The 27,385-nt window shown below is 30.7% G+C and overlaps 2 protein-coding genes across 4 annotated transcripts in view; one reads left to right on the top strand and one right to left on the bottom strand.

Annotated features, from left to right (window-relative positions):
* The window catches only part of LOC142334185 (serine protease inhibitor-like), a 267,470-nt gene that overhangs the window by 107,013 nt on the left and 133,072 nt on the right, over positions 1-27,385 (top strand). The window lies entirely within an intron of this gene.
* LOC142318536 (uncharacterized) lies at positions 2,096-26,034 on the bottom strand. Its single transcript, XM_075355098.1, has 5 exons — positions 25,251-26,034; positions 14,021-14,099; positions 11,645-11,805; positions 6,262-6,427; positions 2,096-3,080 (listed from the first exon to the last, which is right to left on the bottom strand). The coding sequence occupies exons 1-5, from the start codon at positions 26,032-26,034 to the stop codon at positions 2,849-2,851; spliced, it is 1,422 nt and encodes a 473-aa protein (XP_075211213.1). The 3' UTR covers positions 2,096-2,848.

Genomic DNA, 27,385 nt, shown 5'->3' with positions numbered 1-27,385 from the left:
GAATTAAAAAAAAATGTTTTGAATTATTACAATACAGAAGGTCTAACCTGCATTTTCATTAACTAATTTCTTGTGTAAAATATCTTATGCACATTTCACTTTTTCAAAATAAATAATGAAGAGATCTTCTTTTAAATCTTTTTTTGATCTAAAAGTAATCTTAGGTAGAATATTTATTTCATAAAAATCATCATCCCCTGCTGTTAGCTGTTAGATACAGAATCAATCAATTAAATTAATTTTAAGTTACATTTCCCAAAGACAAATAACCCAATTATTATTTTATTTTCTTAAAAGTTAGTAAAAAATGACTTGAATTGATTATTGAAGTCTTTTATTCCATTTACTATATATTTCCACTAAATTATTTTATAATGTATGCCAACATACATTTATTATTCATTCACTGCATTATTGACTACTTCTTCATCTTGACTACTTTTTCTTTTTTTAACTGTTAAAAACAGCCCATTTTTATAAAACTTATTTTTAAAATAGTAATGATTTTATATATTTATAAAAAATACATTTTATTTATAATGCAAATGTTGTATGTTCTTTTAATATACATTATTTTGCTTCACATTTTGTTATTAAACATATTTCTGCTGTCAAATATTTTTGTAATTCCCTTATTCTATAATATGAATTAATTATTTATTTATTTTTAACAATTATTCTATTACTCTAGCAGTTGACAGAGTTTTTATTTTTCAACATTCATTAATTTATTTTGGTAATATTATTTTGTGGGTAATATGTTGTTTTCTGCTAAGAAGTGAACAACGTTTTAGTTATTTTATAAACAAAAGTCCTATTTTCAATTTTTCTTTCCTTTTAGTTATTCAGATAATACAAATAAATAGATTGTTTTCTGTTCATAAATTTTATCAATTTCATTTCATTGCATACTTGTGAAAAATGTGATTGTGGTTATATGATGGGGCTTTTTAAATTAAAAATAATTGTAAAAAAATTAAGAATAATAAATAAGAATGATATATAAAATCTTCATTTCTTAACATGTGATTCTTAACATGAAACCAACCTGTTTTTTTAATGCTGAAAAGAATCCGAAGTCAGAATTTTCAATCACTCAATGTTTTTGACAAATTCCAAAATGTAAATTTGGAAAATTGTTGATATTATTTGATGCATGATTTATAACATGTTTTTTTGTCATTTTATGTGATTACTCATTATATTTATGTGCTTATGTGTATTTTTAACTGCTAATTAGTTGATAATCATGAAACAGTAACTTAAGTCATAAGACAAACATCATATATCATGACATAAATCTTTCTATTCAAGTGTACTTGAAGAAGATTCATCTTGTCTGTACAATTCAAAACAACACAAAGCTTGTTGGCTTTGTTAACCTACTGATTTTAATAATATAATCTCTTCAGTCAGTGTGATAACTATATTAAGTGGAGTGTTCAAATAAAAACATTTCTGTATTGAAAATTATGAATGAAATAGGTACACCAGCCACTATTTTCATTTCCTTCAAATTTAACCATTTTTTAGCAGATAGCAACTGTACAGAAGGGCAGTAAGAGGTAAAAAAGACCCCAAAATCCATTGGGTTAAGTTACAATCAAGAATCTCACAAAGAACTCAAACAGACTTTGACTTTGAAGAACAAAGAAACCAATAAAACCTGCAAGCAAGTTTTATTTTTAAAAGAGGGTTTGGTGAATGAAGTTCACTGATAGTAAGAGCATATGTAATGATCAAAGAAGCAAATTCATTTTGTTCACAGTAAGAAGAGTACATTTAAAAAAAAAAAAAAGAAAAAATATATATATGAACTTTAATGTTGTTTTATGCACAAATTTCATTTTATTTTATTATATAAACTAAATTTTATCATCTTTCAAATAAAGTTATGTCGTCTGGAGTATTTTTGTAATTTTAAAATAAAATTTACTCTAATAAGCAGTAAACTTAAGAAAAATAAGCGTGAAACAATTATTGTAAATATTTAATTTGATGAATAAAGAACCATTAAATTCCAATGAATGGCTTGATGTAATAACATCTTATTATATTTTAAACTACTTATTAAAAGAATAAACATAATCTGGTATATATAATTTAATTGCTTACTACAATAGCATACTTTTCTAATCTTTTTATGATGGTAATTGTTAACAACAAATAATACTACAGATAAGTATACTGAATGAGGAGCTGCTAATTAGCTCTAGAGATCTTATAGAAGAAAGACTTCTAGGGTCGTTTAAGATTTAATAATTTAAAAGTTTTACCACACCATTCAAGAAATAAATTTGTATTTTATTGTATTAAAAATTCTAGTAAATAACCATTTATAAATATGATTGTAAGAGAAATTGAAAAAAAATATTAGTTTTGCAAATCATTATTAATTTAAGCATTTCCAATAGCTAGCCAATAAAAAATTATTATAAAGTGGTAGTTTGGAAGTATGGAAGATTTCTATTGTTTGCATTTTTCTTCAAGATGAAAATGTACTTTTTGTCATCGAGTTAACAATCTTTCATCCTTAAAAATTATTACATTAATTATGTCACAAAATACATAAGAAAAACTATCATAATCAGATTAGCGACTCTCCATAGTTTTTATCAGATTTCTAAAAAAAGTCTCTGATATATTCAGTGACTTTACAGCATTAGAGAGATGATACGAGACTTACAAAAGTAGACCTTTGTAACAGTTCAAAAGTTAAAATCTGCAAAGGTACCATGCACAAATAATTTTTGCTTTAAAAATAATCTTTACAAGAATCACAGTCATAATGGGATATAAGAACTATTACAAGTAAAAATGTATATCATTTTCACTGCAGAATAAGATTTTATAAATTATGCTTGCTCTGACCAATGTTTATAAATGGAAATATTTTATTAAAAACTTTTTTCATTACGTGAATTTTGCAAATAAATATGATAAATATTGCTATACCATCAGATCTGACAATTGAATATAAGACAGTGGTTAGCCATTTTGGCATATTAACATACCATATAAGTAGATAAATATTTCTAGATAAACCCATTAGAAAGAAAAACTTCACATGTAAATACAACCTGAAAAAAGGAAAAGCATTAGATTTGACTGTTTTTTTTTTTTTTTACAGTTAACAGTAAAAAGAGAAAAGAATAGATTGAATAATTATAAGAATATTAAAACTTTTTTTTGGGGGGCAAAAAACACCTGTGCGTTATCATCACCCGGAAGTTTTTTAATAAAAAGGTACAATAAATAAATAAAACTAAAATGATAAAACTAAATAAGGCTTAAAACTAACATAAATTATGTAATAAAAAATTTAAAATTAAGTTAAAAAAGTGAAATAAAACTCAAAACTAGTAGGGAGTGCAAAAGACTCCCTACTCGGATAATAAAATTAAAGACATAGAACCAAAAAAATCAAAATTGAAAGCAAGGGAAACAATTATCATAAACTCTTCTAGCGTAAAAAATATATAAGACAATATTAAATTTTTTGCAGTAACCTAGTCCAAAACAGAAACATCCGCTCCAAAATTTCATTATCATTGTACAAGATACCACGGATGTTTCTGGGTAGAGTAAATATTTTAATATTAAAACTTAACAGCTTAATACAAAAAAGAGCAATATTAAACAGTTTTTGAAATAAATTGAAAAATAAGGTTTTTTTTTAAAAAAAAAACAAAAACAAAATAATAATAGTATTAATTGTTAAATAAAAAGCACTTATGAAAACATGTAAAACAAATATTCTTAGCTGGGACTATAGAATAACTATAAATAACTACTATCCCAATAAAAGGTCATAATCCATTTTAACCTCCAATACAGATTGCCCACTATGATTTAGTAAATTTCTCTTTTAAAGTTGGGTAAATAAAACTTATCTTCAGGAAGACAGACATCATGAAACTTTAACTAGTGATAAAGATATTCGTTCCTATTCATGAACAAAGTGTTAAGGGTAGGGATAAAAATTTAATGTTCTTACGATCGAAAACTTTCACAAATTGATTTTTGAGAAATTTAAACCTCAAATAGGTTATTGATTACTGCTCCCATATTGTTGTTTAACAATGAAGTTTCTGCTCTACTATTGATAAAGTAATTTTCCCTGCTACCTAATTTTTGTTTATTATGTACATTTTTTAAAACTATTGTTTCTAATAAACTAAGTTTGTGACCAAGTTTCCAGGCAATGCTGAGCTACAGCCAGTTTTTCTGATCTATAATTATAATGATCCAGTTAATTTATTTCACAATAATTTTACAAAATATCTGCCTTATCAAAAATGATAAGGACATTTTGTGGCTTTTGTTTTATCATTTAATTTTTTATGGTGTTCTTGTAATATTGCAGTTTGTATGTTTCTTTCCAGTATTCAATAATTTCATCTAAACTACCAATACAAAATTAACTAAAAAAAGGGCGGAAGAAAGTAAAGCCTTTAAGAAGGATAAAAAAGAAAATTGTTTTAAATATTTATAAAATGTTAAATTTTCTTAACATGACACCATAGGTATTTTGTATATAAAATAAAAATAATGAAGCTTCAGCTTACCAACAATATAAAATGTTAAAACTTATCTAAGCACTTTCGGATCTTCATCCATCCTCAGGGATGTCCATATGATTAAATATAAAAGTATTTTTTTACAACACACATTTAAAATAAAATAAAATAACCAAAATTTTATATTCATGGCAATTAATCGTCATGTATTAAAAGTATAGCAGTTTTAGTACTAACAGTCATAAGTAAAAGTATAAACATGTCTTGTCTGTAAAAGAATCTCAATTGTTATCTTGAATAACAATCGTAATTTAACAATTGTGTAATAACAATTACAGTACAATTTAACAATTGAGACTTTTTTACAGACATGTTTATACTTTTACTTATGATTGTTAGTACTAAAACAACTATACTTGACGATCAATTGTTATGAATAAAAAATTTTGGTTATTTTATTTTAAATGTATGTTGTAAAAAAAATATTTTTATATTTAATCATGTGGGTATCCCTGAGGATGGATGAAGATCCAAAAGCGCTTGGATAAGTTTTAACATTTTGTATTGTTGGTAAGCTGAACCTTCATTATTTATATTTGATTTATAAAAGACAGTTACAATCTCATCCAGATGTCCTTTAGGCCAAAATTATTAATTATACTGTTTTTTTTTCTTGAGATGATGGCCATCGACTGCTTTGATCATTTTGTCCAATGAGAATGGAAATTTGTAGCATGTGAAAAATGCCATAGTTGACCGGGTTCGAAACCAAGATCTCCAGATGAAAGGCTGAGAAGCTACTACTCCGCCACGGAAATCGGTTTCCTTCGAATAAACATAGAGATTTTATTTGGAGTGATAAAAGAATATAAAAATAATAACGAAATGTCACGTATATATAAAAATAACACACAGCAATTATTAACATAAGAATATTTTAATAAAAACTGTTAGACGAAAATTACGCAGTTTCTTTATTATTTTTTTGGGTACAAATAAAGGGTTTTGTCAGGAAAAATAATAAACATTTAAAATTTCGAAATCAAGAAACCCTTTAATAAACTGATAAATGGCGTTAGAATAGGTCAATGGAAAAAGTATGCAGACCACGTTATCAGTAAGATGGAAAAATATTTGCAGGGACTTGAAAATTGTAAAAATTCAAAAAAATGTTTTTAATAAATGTTGAAGTCCATATCAATACAATACAAAACAGCTGCAGTGTTAGTATAAGATGTTGTTAGTTCTTGTTTATGTTTCTTCTAAGCGGTTGACGTGCTGGACAAACGTTTTCTATATTAATAAATAAAAATAACATCTACAACACATTTAGGAATAATAACACTTTTAAGAACATTTTAAGATTTTTCTTTTTTTTTAAATATTCATAAGAGAAGAAAATGTTATGTTTTGAAGTTGTCAAATATAATTGACATATAAGAAGAAAATAAGTAACAAGTGTTACGGAATTTATATAATATTCCAATTTTTTCATTAATAGTAGTCTCAATTTTCCAGACTTAAAAAAAAAAATTCTTAAAATAAAAATGAATAACGAAATCGGTGATAAATACAAAGACAACGAATTTAAATTCTAAGTAAATACACAACTTAGTGGTAAAATTTATATAATGTCCTAAGAAGTAGGCAACCCGTAGTACTATCACGTGAACATTGCACGCATTTTGTTTACTCTATCTCGGATTTCGATAAATTGATTTTATTAAACAAAAATATTTACCATTGCTTTTCTAGAGTATCATTAAAATTCCTGTCTGTTGCTTTCAGTGCGGATCTCTGTTTTTTGTGGTGGTACATATTATAGGTTGTTGCTATAAATATGGCTGTATTTAATATAAGTGCAATAACAAATGGTCCAATGGGCAAAATAATTACCGCAATATCTCCTGAAACAACGTGAAAGAATATATTATTTTACAGTATTAAATATACATTCAGGATTTATGATGAAAAATTTGTTTATTAAGCTATTGGAATTTGCATATAGTGATTTTAGCTAGATTTGATAGTCTACTTCAAAACGAAATAATCATGACTATTTTGAAATCTTGACCCTTTTTCTTCTTTTACCAAGTGAGCAACTTAAACAGAATCTAAATATCGTTGCGAAATGTAATATTTTATGAAAAGAATGAAAACGTAACGTAACGTAAATTAAATTCTGTATTTACATTACAAAAAGTTTACATGTTTACAAAAGATACCTACCTACCTTATATCGATGAAACCTTTAGTTTATCGACAGTGTGAGGATTTGATTCATAAAGTCTATCCTTCAAATAACATCAAAGGAAAAAATCGTAACTGAACTAATCTGGAGAACGCGCGGCCACCGCCCTTTGCTGACAGTTTGTTCTTCTGTAAAAGGCGTGGTAGCGTATCGTTTGATGTGCGACACGTTGCTTCTTCTTGTTGGAAGAAGCCGTACACTTTTTCACGATTTATTAACTGAGCGTAGAATTCTTTGAAAATTGTACTAGAAATAGTTTACTAGAAATAGCTCATCCTACATCGATTTTCTCATTGTGAAGTGGAGGCCAGGAAAATCCTCAAACGTTGGATGAGGATTTTCAATCATCCAAAACCCGGTGTGTTGTGCGAATTAACGTATCTAGATGTATGAAACGGTGCCTTGTCTGACGTGAAATACATCATCGGGTCTATTTGTCTTTGTAGTGTTTTTCGGAAGCAATCGCATTAATTAATACGTTTTGTTTGTTTTCTTGTTGTTGCACAGTTATTTCACGAAACGGTTTCAAATTTAAATCGTGAAAAATTTTACGGCATGATGTGTATTTTACACCACCATTTCGGGATAGTTCACACTGTATAATGGATATTTAATTTTTTTTCGGATTGACAGAAATTATTCTTTGAATAAATATTCTAAGGCCTTCTTAAAGGAAGGTTGCTTAATTTCATTTAGTGTTTGAAACGGACCTCGTTATAGGCCATTTTTTAACCAACTCGTTATGCTGGGAACTGACACTCGGAAAATCTTCCGCGAATATTTGACGCGTTTCTTGAAAGGATTCAGAACGCACATAAGATTCAACTACAACAACTCTTTCCTCCCTCGAATAAGGCGTTTTAAAAAAACATAACTGCAAAAAACGAAGCTATACTGTAGTGAACCATGAACACTTTACGATTGACAACAATAGTCGAGAGTAGTAAAAACACAGCCAATAGTAGCGCTAGTAGTTAGTATCGTTAAAGATGACATCAAATAACTGTAGATCGAGCCGGGTCGGTTGAGTTTTTAATTGTTCACTCTGTATACTGGAATATTTATTTAGTAAAGGTTTCAACCAGTATTTATATTTGATATATTACGTGAGATTTTCTGATGTTTCTCACTTTTGTGATCTCTTAGGTTACCGCCTAATCCCTCATTTTGATCATCTTATATAATATTTTTTTCATTATGTAATTCTAATCTACTGTCAGTGGTATTTAAATTGTACTAAAATGTAATTTTGTTTTCAAGAGAATTACTTATAAAAAACCTTCTATTTATGCATGACTAAAAAGAAAACCGTGGAGGCTCTAATTATAAAGACGTTGCATATGAGACTGTGCCCCACGCTTTTTTTCTGAGATGACGGGCTTTTAAATGCCATGCCTAACCGGGGATTCGGACTCAGGACCTTTGGATGAAAGGCTGAGACGCTGCCATTCCGACACGGAGATCGCCGCTTTTCTTTATGCACGACTGTCCAAAAAGAAGTGTAATGTATTTAGGGTTTATATGTGTGTATGTTTTTCCTTCGTAGCAACTCAACGGCTGAACCAATTTAGATGTATAACTCCGCGTTGGAATCCTTAAGATACCGGGTTTGTCATAAGCTATATAAATATGTATATATATATATATATATATATATGTTTGAATAAATTAAAAAATTTTTTTAAAAAATTACACTGCATACAAATACAGTACTATACACAAAACTGTCACCCGCATGCTCTTTAATTATCCTATATTAAAGAGAATTTTGTCAGCAATGCTTTTTTTTTGGCAGTCGTGTTCTACAATTTTTAATATTTATCTCTTGTTAGTCGCGCAAAAATAGAAAATTCTTTTAAAAATAATTCTCTTGAAAGTAACTTTTTAAAACTAATTTTCTTGAAAGCAGTACTTCTTTTACTTTTTATTGAGAATCTTTTTTAATGTTTTTGAAGAAAAGCAAGTTCAATTTTTTTTTTCCTGTATAGAAATCATCTTCGAACAAATTAAATTCTTTTAAGTTATAAAATATCTTCGTAAAGTGTTAATTGTACCATTTTTACTTCCTTGTAGGAAGTAAAGGAATAATGTAATCCCGAAAAATTTCGGTTTTCAGATTTCAACGGAAATATCAGTTTTCACCAATCCTGAATCCATTTTGACTAGTTTCGGCGTGACATCTATTACGCGAGATATATACGTACGTATGTATCTCGCATAACTCAAAAACGATTAGCCGTAAACAGTTAAATTTTGGATTTAGGACTGTTGTAACATCTAGTTATGCAGCTCCACTTTTTATTGCAATCGACTGAACCAAAAGTGTCCAAAAAACCCTGAATCCAAAACAAATCTGGATTTTGGTCCTTTCCTTAACTGCAGCAATAAGCCCTAATTGAGAGTTTAACAACGATATATCATAAGTGGTACTTATTTTCATTGGTTCCAGAGTTATAGCCACATAAATTTTAATAAATGAAATATTTGGATCTTAGAAGGGGAAGGCACATCGGTTCGAATCAAGACATCATCTCTTTTTTTTAAATTTTTTTTTTAATTTAAATATATTGATCTATTAATAATTATTAACCTCTGATCGTAAAAAAAATCACGATGAATAATAGTTTAATAATAACAATAAAAAAAAAAATGGAAAAATATCAGAAGTTATTAATGAAATAAAATGTTATGTACTATTCATTTAAAAAAAAAAGTGTATATCTAATTTAATAGGCGTACTAGGAAGTCATGTTGTGTCCACATCAGATTCTTTTTTTTACTAACTGCTTTACCATTTGAATAAAACGCTTTCAGTACCTTTTCAGAAATTAGATTAGATTATTACTGATTATTAGAGGACGGAAAAAAATTAGATTTACGCACGGTGGTTAGTTGCACGGTGCATGAGTGGCGTGGATAGTTGCCAATAATCATGTAAGTTGTAACATGTTAAGTCTTATCACAACCTGTCGACTCCATGTAGTCACTGAGCGATGGAGAGTCAACTCTTCCACAGTCACGTAATCTTCAACCCAGACACCCTTACCCCCACCATTCTCTTCAGACCACTCAACTCTGTTTGGCTATAAGAATGCATAATATAAGCCAAAAAAGGGAATATATTATAGTAATTTATTGTAAAAATAAACGTTTCATGTCTATTTTATACAGAGTGTTTCATATAAAACGCAACCCAACCTTATATTGATAGGTATTGAAATAATAAAAAGGCATGTGTAAACATAAATGTAATTTTTATTATTACCATCCATTACCTTACATTTAGAGTAAATGTTGGACGTGGCCGCCATCTTCTTGAATACAAGCTTCAATTCTTTTTACAGCATTTCTTGCAACTTTTTTCAAAGTTTGTTGCTGGATATTTAATACAGCTTGTTCAATATTGACTTTCAAGTGTTCGTGGTTTGTTGCTGTAGGCTTTTTCTTTGAGGTAACCCCATAGAAAAAAATCCGCCGCAGTCAAATCTGGAGATCTTGGTGGCCACAAGCCTCGACCGATAACCATAAAATTCCTCAACGAAATCAGAAGTTGAACCTGCGTAGTGCGATGTCGCACCGTCATGTTGTAGCCAGCAGTGTCTGTCTTCCTCTTCCATGAGTGCAATGAACTGAAATAAAATATCCGGATATCGTTCTGGATTAATGGTGTACTCGAAAAAAAGTGGACCGATTATTTTCTTCCGCGATATCGCGCACCACACGCCCAACTTCTGCGGGTGTAATTGTTTTTCGTGATAAACGTGGGGATTTTCAGCACTCCAAATTCTACTGTTTTGGCTGTTTACATAGCCATCCAAATGAAACCGTGCTTCATCTGTGAAAAATAACGAATCCTAACGTTAATTCCCTCACGCAGAACTCGACGGAACCGTTGACAATATTGTAGCCGTCTTTCTTTGTCGGGCTCAAGAAGTTGATGAACCGTTTGAATGCGATAAAGTCGTAATTGTAATTGTTTGGTCGCCCGATGAACAGTTAATTTAGACAAATTAATTTCAGCAGACAAACGTCTGATCGATTTATTTGGCGAGGCGAGTAATCGGTCTTTGATTTCAGTGACTGTATCTGTATTCAATACTGACGCAGATCTTTTGTGTTCCTTGTTATCAACAGAACCAGCCTCTAAATTTTGCAACTAACCTTAATACTGATGTTTTGTTAAGAGCTGGTTTATCTGGATACTTATGGCGAAACAAATCTTGCACTGCAACCACTGAATTCGTACTGAAGTACGACTCAACAATGAAAACACATTCATCTAGCGAAAACACCATCTTGTCTCTAGCAATACACTGAACGTTATGATTGCATTGTTGTTACTATCGGTAGTGTTCTACTGCGTCGCCGCGATGTTCAGATGTTGGACGAGTCCATTTCAGTAACGAGTAGGGGAGTAAGGTTGAATTTTGAAATTTCATGGATGAGTGATTGATGGGTTGCGTTTTATATGGGACACTGTATTATTGCATTTTCACAATTTTTCAACTTTTTACAAATTTTGAAATTTGCGATTTGCAAAAACTTCTGACCTGATGGAAAAAATTAAGATTATTTTCGGATTCAGCGCTAAAGTAAACATAGGACATGAATTATCAAAAATTAAAAAAAAACATTCCACAACCCAAATTTTGCTGGTTTGTGTTATAGTTTTATTTCTGAATATAATTTTCAGTTTTCTTCTTTAATTAAGCTCTTCATCCAGTTATCCATCACTTTGATTTAATAGTAATTATCTGTAATGGAAAATGCATTACATAATGCATTAAAATAGAGCACATTTCAAATAATAATGTTTTTTTTTTAATAATTTAACAGATACAATACGTTTCATGAAACTTTTGTATCTTCTTACCTGGCAGTTCTTCTTCAAATACATTAAATTCATCTAAAACATATATTGTGATAATCAATGTGCCATCTATTAGTAAAGGTAATCCCCAGGCAAAACTTGCATACATGAAAATCTTCTTCTTTATTTCTCTTCTGGACATTAGAATATGTGACGAAGTTGCTCTAAAAAAAAAAAAAGACACACAGAAGCTGGTAGAAAAATATTTACGTATTTATATGATCATCATGATTAAGCAATTTTATTTTTCTTAAAGTGGCAATACTGTTTAGTAAACTGTCTAAAATGAAAGTCTAAAATTAAAAATATCTTGGTTTTACTATTCAATTTTTAATAAAAATCAGTTTTCTAGATCTTAACAAATGACAGAGGTAACACTACTATCACATATTTTCATGTAGAAGATGACTTCTACATGAAGTCATCTTAGTAGAATTTATCTACTGAGGTAAATTAATCTTATTTTCTTACCTTGTAGAAGAATCTTTACTGAAAGCAAATTAAACAATTCTCCCATAATTTTGATTTTTTGAAATCTTTAACCATGCTTAGAAAATTGGATTCATGATTTTTTTTTTCTTAAGAAAATCTGGCCACAACACATGTTTTTAGGTAATATTACACAGTTTCACCATCTAATGTAACTCCCACCCCGTTATAAGACATATGACAACTTCGATTGTCAGCTATTCTATTTCCACAGATTTTTAATTTTTTGTATCTTTGTTTTCTAGTATAATTTAATTGTTGCTGCTCATGCTTCATTCTCTACCATTATGTCCTGTTTACCTAAAGAAGCACTGGATTTCTGTTAAATTGTTATATTTTCTCTATGTTTTCTTTCCACTTTTAGGTATAATTTTTCTTTATACAGAGTGATTCAAAGAAACGGGAAATTTAAAAAATTAAATAACGTTAATGAAAAATTTTTTTAGAAAATGAATTTTATTTCATGTAATTGTACAAATGTTCCCATTTTAGGATACATACATTTTAGTTTATTTTTAAAAGATGACGTCTTCCAGGTGACCTCCTCTTTTACGTAAACAATCACGAAGTCTCTTCGTTAAATTGTTCATGGTTTGACGTAACATCTCAACTGGAATTTCCACAATTGCTTCTCAGATCTTCGCCTTCAGTTCTTCCGTTGTAGCAGGTCTACTGTGGAACACTTTGCTTTTAAGGTGACCCCCACAAAAAGTAATCGCAAGCTGAGAGATCAGGCGATGTGGGAGGCCATCTAATGTCACCATTTCGTGAAATGACACGTTGTCCAAACAATCGGCGTACAGCTGCCATCGATATTCGTGCAGTATGTGACTTGCTCCGTCTTGTTGAAACCAGGCTGTGTTAAGAATCGGTGGAAATCTCTTTTGTTGTTCCACAACAAAGGTTTCAAGCATGGCTACGTAACGAGCCGACGTCACTGTAATCGCAAGACCGTTGTCATCCTCAAAAAAATAAGGGCCTATAACACCGTAAGATGACATACCACACCACACGGTCACTTTCTGGCTGTGCAACGGACGTTGGTGTAGCTGCGTAGGATTTTCTTGTGCCCAGTATCTGAATTTTTGCTTGTTAACAAATCCACTGAGGTGGAAATGCGCTTTGTCTGACATCCACAGTTCGTGAACAAACTCTTCGTTATCATTTATCTTCTGAAGCATTACATTACAGAATTGTGCACGCACAACTGGATCGTTCGGTTTCACTTCCTGGACGATCTGCAACTTGTATGGATGGTCCTTCACTAACATTCTTCGAACACTTGAACTATGCAATTATAAAGATGCTGAGAGACGACGGACTGACCGATATGGACTTCGTGTGACAGCATCTTGTAAAGTTTGAACATTCTGTGGTGTACGGACGGTTCGCTCACGGCCTGGAGGTTTCTTTTTCATTGCAGAACCAGTTTCCTCAAAATTAGATATCCATGTTTTAATTGCATGTCTGATGGAACACGGTCGTGCCGTTCCAGATTAAAATGACGGCGAAATTCTCTACGCGCTACGTCCACACTGTCATTGTTTTTGTAAAACGCTTTGATAGCAAATGCACGTTGCGCACCACTCCAAGGATCCATGACAACTAAAGGGCAGGTTAGGTTAGAGAGGCTGGCGCCACGTATCAAGTGGTACCAATCGCCCACGGCTACCAACACAAATTTCAAAATTTCCCGTTTCTTTGAATCACTCTGTATAAGGACAAAAAATTAACAACTTTATTAGGAATTTTTTCTAACCTAATGTAATAAATGACTTTTTAAACTTAATTAAATAATTTTATGGATTGTAAACAAAAAATTTCACTTCTTTTAAAAATTGTTGACACGTGTAATATTTAGATGTTGTCCATTACAATATTTTACCTCACCTAATTATATTCCATGTGTTGTAGCAAATCACTGTGTTCCAAAATATATTAGAGTGGTAACTGTATATCACAATGAGTCCTGTAAAAAGGAGTGAACATTTTTAAAACAAAAACAACATCTGACAGATTTTATTACAGTATACTTATTAATTTTCTCACATGATATTTGTTTATTTATTTCTCCATGATTTTTACTCTCTATACTGAGTGGCCCAAAGTTACAACAGAGTATAAACATCTAATAACTTTTTTGTATATAATTTTATCTTTTCTATTTTTTTCAAAAATTGCAGCCTGTAGAAGGGAAATTTATGACGGAGAAATTTACTGCCGTACAGCAAACTAAAATTATTGAATTCTATTCAATAATTTTATTTCAGAGTAAAAAATCAACTTTGGAAACAATGGTTCTTCATATTGTCAAACTTTTTTGATAGCAGAGCATCCTGCTATAATCTTCCACCTGCTGACAGACCAGGACAAAAGCAAACACAGTATGTCTCCTAAAAAATATAGAGTAGCACAAACAATTCACGATTCGAAGACGATCTGCTCAACTTAATACAGCTTGCACACATTGTAGTGAATTTTACATGGTTTGTATCTTTTTCCACATAAAATTCCACCGGTACAGGCCCTAATATCTGCTGATTATCAGCAAAGATCAGACAGACTATGCAATCCGATTTCAATTATTGGCTAGGGGAGAAGATGATTTTTTTTTTGTCTTCAGTCATTTGACTGTTTTGATGCAGGTCTCCAAGATTCCCTATCTAGTGCTAGTCGTTTCATTTCAGTATACCCTCTACATCCTACATCCCTAACAATTTGTTTTACATATTCCAAACGTGGCCTGCCTACACAATTTTTTCCTTCTACCTGTCCATCCAATATTAAAGCGACTATTCCAGGATGCCTTAGTATGTGGCCTATAAGTCTGTCTCTTCTTTTAACTATATTTTTCCAAATGCTTCATTCTTCATCTATTTGCCGCAATACCTCTTCATTTGTCACATTATACACCCATCTGATTTTTAACATTCTCCTATAGCACCACATTTCTAAAGCTTCTAATCTTTTTCAATCAGATACTCCGATTGTCCAAGTTTCACTTCCATATAAAGCGACACTCCAAACATATACTTTCAAAAATCTTTTCCTGACATTTAAATTTATTTTTGATGTAAACAAATTATATTTCTGACTGAAGGCTCATTTCGCCTGTACTATTCGGCATTTTATATAGCTCCTGCTTCGTCCATCTTTAGTAATTCTACTTCCCAAATAACAAAATTCTTCTACCTCCATAATATTTTTTCCTCCTGTTATCACATTCAATGGTCCATCTTTGTTATTTCTACTACATTTCATAATTTTCGTTTTGTTCTTGTTTATTTTCATGCGGTAGTTCTTGCGTAGGACTTCATCCATGCCGTTCATTGTTTCTTCTAAATCCTTTTAACTCTCGGCTAGAATTACTATATCATCAGCAAATCGTAGCATCTTTATCTTTTCACCTTGTACTGTTACTCCGAATCTAAATTGTTCTTTAACATCATTAACTACTAGTTTCATGTAAAGATTAAAAGTAACGGAGATAGGGAACATCCTTGTCGGACTCCCTTTCTTATTACGGCTTCTTTCTTATGTTCTTCAATTATTACTGTTGCTGTTTGGTTCCTGTACATGTTAGCAATTGTTCTTCTCTCTCTGTATTTGAACCCTAATTTTTTTAAAATGCTGAACATTTTATTCCAGTCTACGTTATCGAATGCCTTTTCTAGGTCTATAAAACGCCAACCCACCGGGTTGGTCTAGTGGTGAACGCGTCTTCCCAAATCAGCTGATTTGGTAGCCGACAGTTCCAGCGTTCAAGTCCTAGTAAAGCCAGTTATTTTTACATGGATTTGAATGCTAGATCGTGGATACCGGTGTTCTTTGGTGGTTGGGTTTCAATTAACCACACATCTCAGGATTGGTCGAACTGAGAATGTACAAGACTACACTTCATTTACACTCATACATATCATCCTCATTCATCCTCTGCAGTATTATCTAAACGGTAGTTACCGGAGGCTAAACAGGAAAAAGAAAGGTCTATAAACGCCAAGTATGTTGGTTTGTTTTTCTTTAATCTTCCTTCTACTATTAATCTGAGGCCTAAAATTGCTTCCCTTGTCCCTATACTTTTCCTGAAACCAAATTGGTCTTCTCCTAACACTTCTTCCACTCTCCTCTCAATTCTTCTGTATAGAATTCTAGTTAAGATTTTTGATCCATGACTAGTTAAACTAATTGTTCTGTATTCTTCACGTTTATCTGCCCCTGCTTTCTTTGGTATCATGACTACAACACTTTTTTTGAAGTCTGACGGAACTTCCCCCTTTTCATAAATATTACACACCAGTTTGTATAATCTATCAATCGCTTCCTCACCTACACTGCGCAGTAATTCTACAGGTATTCCGTCTATTCCAGGAGCCTTTCTGCCATTTAAATCTTTTAATGCTCTCTTAAATTCAGATCTCAGTATTGTTTCTCCCATTTCATCCTCCTCAACTTCCTCTTATTCCTCTATAACACCATTTTCTAACTCATTTCCTCCGTATAACTCTTCAATATATTCCACCCATCTATCGACTTTACCTTTCGTATTATATATTGGTGTACCATCTTTGTTTAACACATTATTAGATTTTAATTTATGTACCCCAAAATATTCCTTAACTTTCCTGTATGCTCCGTCTATTTTACCAATGTTCATTTCTCTTTCCACTTCTGATCACTTTTCTTTAATCCACTCTTCTTTCGCCAGTTTGCACTTCCTGTTTATAGCATTTCTTAATTGCCGATAGTTCCTTTTACTTTCTTCATCACTAGCATTCTTATATTTTCTACGTTCATCCATCAGCTGCAATATATCATCTGAAACCCAAGGTTTTCTACTAGTTCTCTTTATTCCGCCTAAGTTAGCTTCTGCTGATTTAAGAATTTCCTTTTTAACATTCTCCCATTCTTCTTCTACATTTTCTACCTTATCTTTTTTACTCAGACCTCTTGCGATGTCCTCCTCAAAAATCTTCTTTACCTCCTCTTCCTCAAGCTTCTCTAAATTCCCCCAATTCATCTGACACCTTTTCTTCAGGTTTTTAAACCCCAATCTACATTTCATTATCACCAAATTATGGTCCCTATCAATGTCTGCTCCAGGGTAAGTTTTGCAGTCAACGAGTTGATTTCTAAATCTTTGCTTAACCATGATATAATCTATCTGATACCTTGCACTATCACCTGGCTTTTTTTAAGTGTATATTCTTCGATTATGATTTTTAAATTGAGTGTTGGCAATTACTAAATTATACTTTGTGCAAAACTCTATAAGTCGGTCCCCTCTTTCATTCCTTTTGCCCAGCCCGTATTCACCCACTATATTTCCTTCCTTGCCTTTTCCAATACTTGCATTCCATTCTCCAACTATTATTAAATTTTCATCTCCTTTTACGTGTTTAATTGCTTCATCAATCTCTTCGTATACAGACTCTACCTCATCATCATCATGGGCGCTTATAGGCATATAGACGTTAACAATCGTTGTTGGTTTAGGTTTTGATTTTATCCTTATTACAATGATTCTATCGCAATGCGTTTTGAAATACACTACTCTCTTCCCTATTTCCTTGTTCATTATGAAACCTACCCTGCCCATTATTTGAAGCTGAGTTAATTATTCTAAAATCACCTGACCAAAAGTCGCCTTCCTCTTCCCACCGAACCTCACTAATTCCTACTACATCCACATTTATCCTATCCATTTCCCTTTTTAAATTTTCTAGCCTACCAACCTTTTTTAAACTTCTAACATTCCACGCTCCGACTCGTAGAATGTTATTTTTTAATTTTCTGGTGACCCCTTCCTTAGTTGTCCCCACCCTAAGATCCGAACGGGGGACTAGTTTACCTCTGGAATATTTTACCAAGGAAGGCGCCTCCATCATTGCTATATGAAAATGCAGAGAGCCACATTTTCTTGGAAAAAAAGCAGTTGTAGTTTTCCATTGCTTTCAGCTTCGCAGTACTCAGAGGACTGAGTGATGTTGATATGGCCGTTTAAGTCATTCTGACTCACGCCCTTAACAACTACTTAGTTGCTGCCCTCTTTCAGGAATCATTCCTTAGTCTGGCTCTCAACAGATACCTCTCCGATATGGTTGCACCTTCGCTCCAGCTACTCTGTATCCCTGAGCACTCAAGCCCTCTCACCAACGGCAAGGTCTCCTGATTCATAGAGGAGGGGAGAAGATGAATTTATGCATAATCTGATTGTACCTGATGAAACGCAGTTTCATCCGAATGGGTTTGTCAACTGGCGAAACTGCAGAATTTTGATCATCGAAAGTCCATGAGCTTTATACCAGCATGAATTTCTTTTTTTTTTATTTAGCCTCTGGAACCACCATAAGGTATTAGAGGATGATATGTATGAATTTTACATACAATAAATTAAATGTAGTCTTGTACAGTCTCAGGTCGACCAGTCCTCAGATATGTGGTTACTTGAAACCCAACCATCCAAGAACACTGGTATCCACGATCTAGTATTCAAATCCAAATAAAAGTAACTGCCTTTACTAGGATTTGAACCTTAGAACTCTCAACTTCAAAATCAGCTGATTTGCGATGATGAGTTCACCACTAGACCAACCTGCTGGGTTACCAACTTGAATAACATTTTTCTAAGTGCACGGTTTGCTGCAGCGTTATCTCAGCAGAAATTATTGGACCTTTTTACGAAGATGTAACTGCTGATTAAGTCACCATCACTGATCCACAATATCAGGATATGCTGGAAAATGTGGATGCCCTTTTGTGAAAAATGAACCTGAAGTGTGGTTATATCAAGATGAAGCTACATCTTCAGAGCTACTCCTGAAGCCACAACTCGACTTCTAAAATAAATTTTTGAGGGGCAATTTATTTCAAGGCGATTTGGAAAAAATAGCTGCCTAGCTCGCCTGATTTGACAGCTCCTGACATCATGTGGGGGTCTCTTAAAGAGACGGTATGTAAATAAACTGCAGGCTATCCAACAAGCCCACCGGGCTAGTCTAGTGGTTAACTCGTCATCGCAAATCATCTGATTTTGAAGTCAAGAGTTCTAAGGTTCAAATCCTAGTAAAGGCAGTGACTTTTATACGGTTTGAATACTTGATCGTGGTTACCGGTGTTCTTTGGTGGTTGGTTTTCAATTAATCATACTTCTCAGGAATGATCAATCTGAGACTGTACAAGACTCATTTACATTTATACATGTCATCCTCATTCATCCTCTGAAGTAATACCGTACAGTGGTTCCGGAGGCTAAACAGAAAAAGAAAGGCTATCCAACAACTAAAGAAAAATATTATTAAAAAACAGAGCACAATAACCAGCAACTCTTGCGGCTGATTAATAACTAACTGACTAACTTCAGTACTAACTCACTAACTGCAGATCACCTTTCTTCGGTGGGCATCTTCTTGAAGCGTACCAATGAATCAGTTCCTTTGAATACTTGTTATCATAAGAACTATAATGAAGTTCCATCATTAATAAAATCACTGGTAGCACTGTTGTTAACGATACTGTTTTGAAATGCTTAGAAACCTTTTTGCCACTACTCAGTAAAAATCACAATGCTCACATGCAATTACAAAATTCCATGTGAGCAATGTGATTGTTACTTTAACAATATCTTTTTGTTGAATAATAATAGTTAAAAACAGAGTAATTAAGAAACTAAAATATTAATTTTTTTCTAAATATTATCACCTAATGAGAAAGTTAATGTAACAAAGCTAAAATATAAGTTACAAACTTTTAGGGCAGTTGTTTACGAATCAGTAGAATTTTTTGTGGAAAACAGTCTACTAACTACTAATTTATCTTCCTAATTTAGACTCTATTTTAACCTGCTATAACCATGAGTTAATGTCCCTTTGACTTTCAATGATGTCATCTACATCTATTGTATTATTGAAAAATTTAGACAAGCCAAAATTTTATTTTGATATGGAACTTAACTGCAGCTGATTGTACTTCCAAAAACATAATCAAATGAATGTCTACTGAGAGATTCAGGATGTTGCCTTCAATTCTACTACTCAGTTTATTCTTTTAGATTTACTTACTCTATTTTAATTATTTGTTTACAAGATTGAGTGCAGAAATTTAGATTATATTATATATAAGTGGTACAATATTACAAACTGTTTTGAAAAGAAAGATCATGCTACTGAAATGTATGTTGTGTTGAAAGTGTCGTGATGCTTTGAAACCATGGTATTTTTTTTTTATGAAAGAGCAGGCATTAACAGCTATGGTCATTAGTGTGGTTGAAATTGGTAGCGTATGAAAAGATGTCACTTTGATCGCGATTTGAACCTGAGAACTCTACATGAAATGCTAAGACACTACCTACTTATCCATGGAGGTCAGCGAAATCCATGGTATTGAAAGATTTGTAATCCGTACAGACTCTTTGAGCTTACTATCTGCCGTAAACAACAAATCCACAACAGATCCATTACTTGAAACAATTCTTGATTTGTGCTACACAGACACCAAGGCTCGTTGTTCACCTTCATTTGGAATCCTGGACATGTAGGCATTCAAAGCAATGAGAAAGCAGATGCTGTTGCTAGGACTGCTGTAAGCAACTTGCCAGTTGAAAGGCTTGCTTTAAGGCTGAAAGATGTGATGTATACAGATGCAACCAACATTATCTCTGTGTGGCAGCAGACTTGTGCTACCATGCAAAGAAAACTACACACAATCAAAGTGTCAACAGATAGCTAATGCCTAGAGACTATAGTCAATGTGAATAAATTTTCATCACCAGGCTAAAAATTGGATATATATGACTAATATCACCCTACTTTCTCCAAGGACTACAACAGCCTACCTGCTCTTATGGGGCACATTATTAAAGACTGCAATCTCCATACTGACCTCAGACCCAGATATGGACTGAAAGGCACTATCACAGATGACCTTGCGAATAACCAGCTAGCAATAGACTAAACTTTGAAATTTCTAAAGGCTCTGAAGCTTTTTATTAGTGTATAAAATACCGTGATTATAAGTGTTTTTCCATTTGACTGGGATTGAATGCAGTGAACAGGATTTAATGAACGATGAAGAATGAACAATGCAATGAACAAAAAAAACTTATTTTCTTCACAGGAATACTTTAAATACACCTATAAGGTTCGGCAAGTCGAAATTAAATGCTCATAACAATCTGCTAATAATAAGTACTTTTTAAGATAATACTTAGTTAATAACAGGCAGGTTAATTTTTTAATTCTTAGACTGTCCTGTATAACACAAATAACTAGGTTAAATTTTTATATTCTAATAGTAATAAATTTTTAACATTTAATTTTTTTTAAATGTTGACATTAAAATAGAAATAGATTAATTTATCAAGATATAAATAAGATTTACTTGAACAAATCATCAATAAAAAAGCTGACAACTCGGTTGTAGGACTTTCCTGTCATGTTGCTCATACACACAGCCTAATTCAAAATATTTATCATTTTATTTAAATATAATATTTTTCTACAACTGTACGTCAGTGCTACACTAGTGTTTCTTGTGGTGACAGGGGGTACTATTGATACAGTAAACTCACTTAGACACTACTGGGTTAGACCATTTTTTGGGGTTGTGGTGCGATTTTGAAAAAAAAAATTATTTTTTAATTGTAAACAAATGGGCCTAAGAAAAATAAGATTGAATTAGGTAAAATCTCAGGATACTGAGGGTGATCTTACTCTACATCTTCACTCCCTTGACCTTTTAATTTGAAAATTTTATGACATCAATGCCCCATATACAGAAGTAACTGCATATGCCCAAATTGGACCAGTTACAGTACTTTCCCTTCTATAGCTAAAAATTCATAGAGTTCTGTAAAGCAGTCAAATAAAAATTTGCTATATTAATTCATTGATTATCAATGATTCAAGCAGCGCATAATACAAATTTTTTTTGCTGTCTAAACTGATAATATTGCACTGAGAATTTTGAATTTATAATCTTTAAGAATTATAAAGGCAAATTTTTTTTGTAATATAAAATTGGCTATTCTTCAAATTTTTATCAAAAACAATGAAGAGACATTTACATAACTTGAAAATCAAAAATTTGAACAATTTTATTATTAGGCACAGATTTTCTTATTAAGAAAAATGTACAATTTTAGTTTTGTCTAAAATAGTTTACTATCCAGCCATTTTCCAATGTTTTCAATCCATTACTTGCTCTATTTACAATGTAATAACAAGTTGTATCATTAAAAGCAAGATTTTTGTCCTTAGAAAAAATAGTAACTCCCTTGTATACTAACTTTAAAAATATTATTCATGTGTATTAAAAAAAATGGACTTCATACCACCTGGGGCACACTGGATTTAACTGGTTTGTTGATTAATTCCTAGAATATTATTTTGATGCTTTTCATTTAAATAATAATGTAATAAATTTAATGTTATTCCTTTAATACCAGTTAGCTCTAATTTTTATTCAGTAGGAACTAAATTATTCAGAAGCTTCTTTTTTCTTTTACCTAGATTATTACTTTTATTCAAGCAACTTTTGATTGTTTTTTATTATATCTGTAACCTATTTTATTACAAAATTCTTAACAGATTGATATTGGTTTAAAAATACACTTGTTTTAACATGCCAAACAAAAACAAATTTAATAAGTACAGTGTTATTAAAAACATAAGGGATAATGTTTTCTGTTCATTTTGTGGATATCTTCAATGATTGGTAATTTTTCTTACTCTGGCATCAGATGATATGATTAGGTATTATTTGTGATTTTTTTAATTTCACAGACATATATTTAGAATGTAGTCCAAAAGTGTGATAAAGTTAAATTATATGTTTATATATTTCATAATGTTTAAGTGTGTTAAAATATCACCATTTTATGCATCTGTGGAATTTCAAGGGTGTTAGGGTTGTTGGATCTGTGATTGTACCTATGAGATGGTTGAGAAGTTAAACTACATTGCTAAAAACTTTTAAGAGTTCCTTGCATTTTGGTTTTAAGCTGCCTGGTGACTGCACTGTGTGTCATGATTCATTTAGTTTATGGTAATTTTTCCAAAGGCCACATTTTGACCAGATTTTTAAATTTGGATGCAATTTTTTATGTCAGTGAGATGTATTTTTTTAAATTTTTAGTTTTATTTTTTTTGTGAAGGAGTGCTTCAGTGAGTATGCTTGGTTATATACACTTGCATTTAACCTAGGAATTTTAATTTTATTTTGGTGCATTCTTCTACATCCTAAATAAATATAACGTTTATTGACAATTTTGATTAAGTATTGAACTAAAATGGATATTTAAGGATGAAACATTTAATCACATTTAAGCTTATGAAATATTTAAACATTTTAAATTAACAGTCACCATTCAAATCCAACACATCTTAGGATCAGATCCTAAGTATGTCAAAGTAAAAAAAATCAGCGAAACATCATTTGTTACCAGTGTGAACTGTAGTGTCAGTCCTATAGATAGTAAATTTCATCACAGTCAATAAGCTGTCATGAACAAAAACATAACTAATTTATAAACCATAATCATTAGCAAAAATATTTTGCGTATTATTTATTTATTGTGTACCATTTTAAAAATAGTTTCTAAAAAAAAAAAACAATAAAAAAACAAAACCAATACAAATAGTGAATGTCAGAATTCAGAAACATAAATCAGAAAGTAAATAAATACTAAACATTTATGAATAATGTGGTTTATATCAAGAAAATTAGGTTAGGAGTATATCTAAATTATGTGAGTGAGTGGTAGGGGTTGGGTTACTGTTTCCACAGTCACATAATGCTGACAAAAGCTTCCTCTGTTAAGGAAATAAGCAAATCTACTCTCATTAGTTCATATACATTAAACAAAAATAGTTAAAAAGAACAATGGGAAGTATTCTTAACACAGCACAAATAAGAGACTTTAAAACAAGTGTTAAAATTAATATTAAAAAATCTATATACATTTTCTTAAAGCCACTATTATTTCTTTTAAAATAATTTTCTTTGAGACAACTGTTTATTATTGTATTATCAGTGAAATTATTTTCATTATATAGACCTACACATTAAAGTGGAATATTGTTCCTTGTACAATGTAATCATTAATGTTTTAGGAGTTTATTATTTTCGTTTACTGTGGACATGTGCCTGACCACTGAATTTGCTATTAGTGCTATAATGCCTGAGGTAACCTTTTGAGCTGAAAAAATTGTAAACAAAAAAATTCTTTTCAGCTTTTCTATCAAGATTAGGTAGTACTGACATGAACAAAATAAAATATTACATAAAATACTATATACATACCTTTGGTATGTATAAAATAAAGTTCTTTAACTCCACAACATTCTGCACTAGATAAATGAAATGTTCAAACAAAGGTATAAAGTAATCACAAACATTTCCATTCAATAAAGAGGGACCACTTCTTTTATGCTAATCACCAATTAATCAATATTAACATCAACCTTAGTATTCTATTTATTCAAATAAAGGACCACTTTAAAACATTTGAATGACAAATTCATTGAGAATATTTTTTTAGATAATTTTCATCACTGACCATCATGAATAAATACAGCACAAATAAAACTAAATGAAGAAAATAAAAAAAATTATGGGTCCATGACAATATTCATGCCGATTATCTATTCAAAATAATTATGAAAATATTAGTTAAAATAGATGTTAAGTTTTTCAGTAAATGTGTTATTTATATTGACAAGTTTTAAAATCAAATTGACTACAATTTATCTATACTTATTTATTCTTTTTGGTACAGATGATAAAGTTCCCAGGTCTCCAAAAGTATTGGAGGTTATCAATGATGATTTTTTTTAAATTTTAAATTTATGCTTGTTATAAGAAAATTAGGCTATTGTATTCAAGTATTTTTATCTTACTTCAGAATTTTCTTCTACAATCATTATTTTTTCTTTTTTTATGTGAATTTCGTTTTCAATATTTTATTTTCTGGATTTCTAGTATATTAATATGTATTCCATTGTGCTTTTTATATCAGTTAGTCAAATTAAAGTATAATAATTGATTGAAACAAATACACATATATACACTTGTATAGAAAAAAAAATAAATAAATGAAAAATAACTAATATGTGTTAAGACTTACTTGTAACTTCATGGTCATAAATATAATCTGCAATAAAATGAGTAATATAACACATGTAAGTGCTTAATATGTGTCCCTTAAGACATTTTCCACCCAAATTATTTAATTCAGGTAATACAGAATAAATTATAAATGTGATTGCAAGTAGTACTAGTGTTATGGAAACTAAAATCCATTCCAGTATTGTTAGTTTTCTTCTCTCAACTAATCTACCTTCTCGTTCAAAGAGTGCTTTAACTTCTTCATACCATTCTAAACAATACTTTGTTGTATCCAATGTTTTATTGTTTTCATCTGAAGTTATTACTAAATTTTTTTTATTTTGAAGAACGTAACATTTTTTCAATTCTTTTTTATTATTAGAACAGTAATCTTTAATGTTTTTATTATAAATTATTGAGAAAAAGTCAGAATAACCTTCCAAATTTATTGGTTCTGAGAGATCATTTAAACTGTAATATTTTAAATCACTGATTTGATGTTGATGGTCATTAGAAATGTATGTACGATTGATGCCAATTGAATAACCATTATAACAACAATTTTTTAAACATTGCTTATTTATAGAACATAAACAAGCTATTAAGTTATTATTGTTAGATATTTTATCAATTGGATATAGCACATCATTTAATAAAATACTTCCATTAATATTTTTTACTGTACTGTATAATTCTACACTCATCAATATATCACAAGCATGATTATTACTAACAACAATTTTTGATGAAATAAATATACAATTTAGTAACAACATCAACTTTACTAGTTGCAATAACATCATTTTTACACCTGATTTTCATAAATTGATAGTTGATAATAAAAATAAACGCCCTGGTAGTATTAATGAAGTTACCAAGTAATACAACAAATATTATCACTTATGAAAAGCTAAAAGAAAAACGATGCATGACATAATAATTAGTATAATGCAGTTTGTTTTTTATCATTTACCTAATTGTTCTATCCTTAATGTACTTGTAGTGCAACAAATATATATTTTTGTAATGGAACTTATCAATTTTTTTAATCATTTTCCTCACTGATATACTTGTAGAATTTTCCTTGTTACAAATGTTGTTCTACTATAATACAACTACTATACTGTTGTAAACTTAATAAACAAAATCCCATTCTCAGTGATGGACTGATAGCATCTTGGCCTTTTATACGGAGCTCCTGGGTTTGATTCCAGTAGGGATGACATTTTTCATACACTACAAATTTCCATTTTCACAATCCCATGTACAAGCTTCTTCATAAATTTCCATGGTGAGATAATTTATCAGTCAAAAAAAGGAAGAGATTAATGGAGTGATGAATATTGCAACATATATTATTGTTCATTGTTCCATGAGTAAACAAATCATAACCAACAATGTTATAAACTCATTGATTCCCAAATATGAGTTGAACTATGTTTATTACTATTTAAAGAGTGACAGACATCTGTGGCAGTTTTCACTGATCTAGTATTACATTTTTCCTTTTTATTAATAAAAATTAAAGCTATTTTTCTGGAATAAGAAATCCATTTTTCAAACTTATTTCTTCTTGTCATGTACATTATTAACTTTCTGGGAATTTATATAATTTTGTCACTCTCAAAGTACATAAGTAGATCAGGATCAGTTCTTAAGATTTTCTCCATCAAGTTAAGTTATAATTTGATGTTACTCTGCAGACTGGTTTTCATTCTTTTAAGGTAACAAAAAAGGATTTAGACAAATGATTGCTCTGTAACATAGTTACAAATAATAGTTCATTTTCTAATAATATTTTTTTAATGAATGTGGTACCGAAATCTAAACGTGATTCTGTAAAAATCAATGTAATGTGGTTCTGTAAACGTGATGTATACTTTACATATCACATTTTTTTATCGTAACACATAAAGAACGTCAAAAAAACTACGCTAAATTGTATTTTTATTATTAAGATATATAAAAAATACGGTAATTAACGAAGTAAGGCTAGGTAAATAAATAAATACATCTATTGGTATAAAAATAATCAAAATATGAAAGAAAGTAATGAAAAACGCATTTATTTGATTTTTTCTATTTATATCCTTCAGTAAAAATATTGAGTTAAAACAGACATTCAATGAAAAAACGAATTTTCATCACGTTGGA

This window comes from Lycorma delicatula, chromosome 1 (genome assembly GCF_047948215.1).
Source record: "Lycorma delicatula isolate Av1 chromosome 1, ASM4794821v1, whole genome shotgun sequence".
NCBI lineage: Eukaryota > Metazoa > Arthropoda > Insecta > Hemiptera > Fulgoridae > Lycorma > Lycorma delicatula.
This window is presented reverse-complemented; position numbering and strand designations above follow the sequence as displayed.

What these genes read in the sequence shown, in the direction of transcription:
- LOC142318536 (XM_075355098.1), bottom strand. Translation starts at nt 26,034, where the DNA reads ATGATGTTATTGCAACTAGTAAAGTTGATGTTGTTACTAAATTGTATA. An exon ending in TTATGACCATGAAGTTACAA is followed by an intron (nt 14,100 to 25,250) that starts GTAAGTCTTAAC and finishes TCCTTTTTACAG; the next exon opens with GACTCATTGTGATATACAGT. An exon ending in AACACATGGAATATAATTAG is followed by an intron (nt 11,806 to 14,020) that starts GTGAGGTAAAAT and finishes TTTTTTTTTTAG; the next exon opens with AGCAACTTCGTCACATATTC.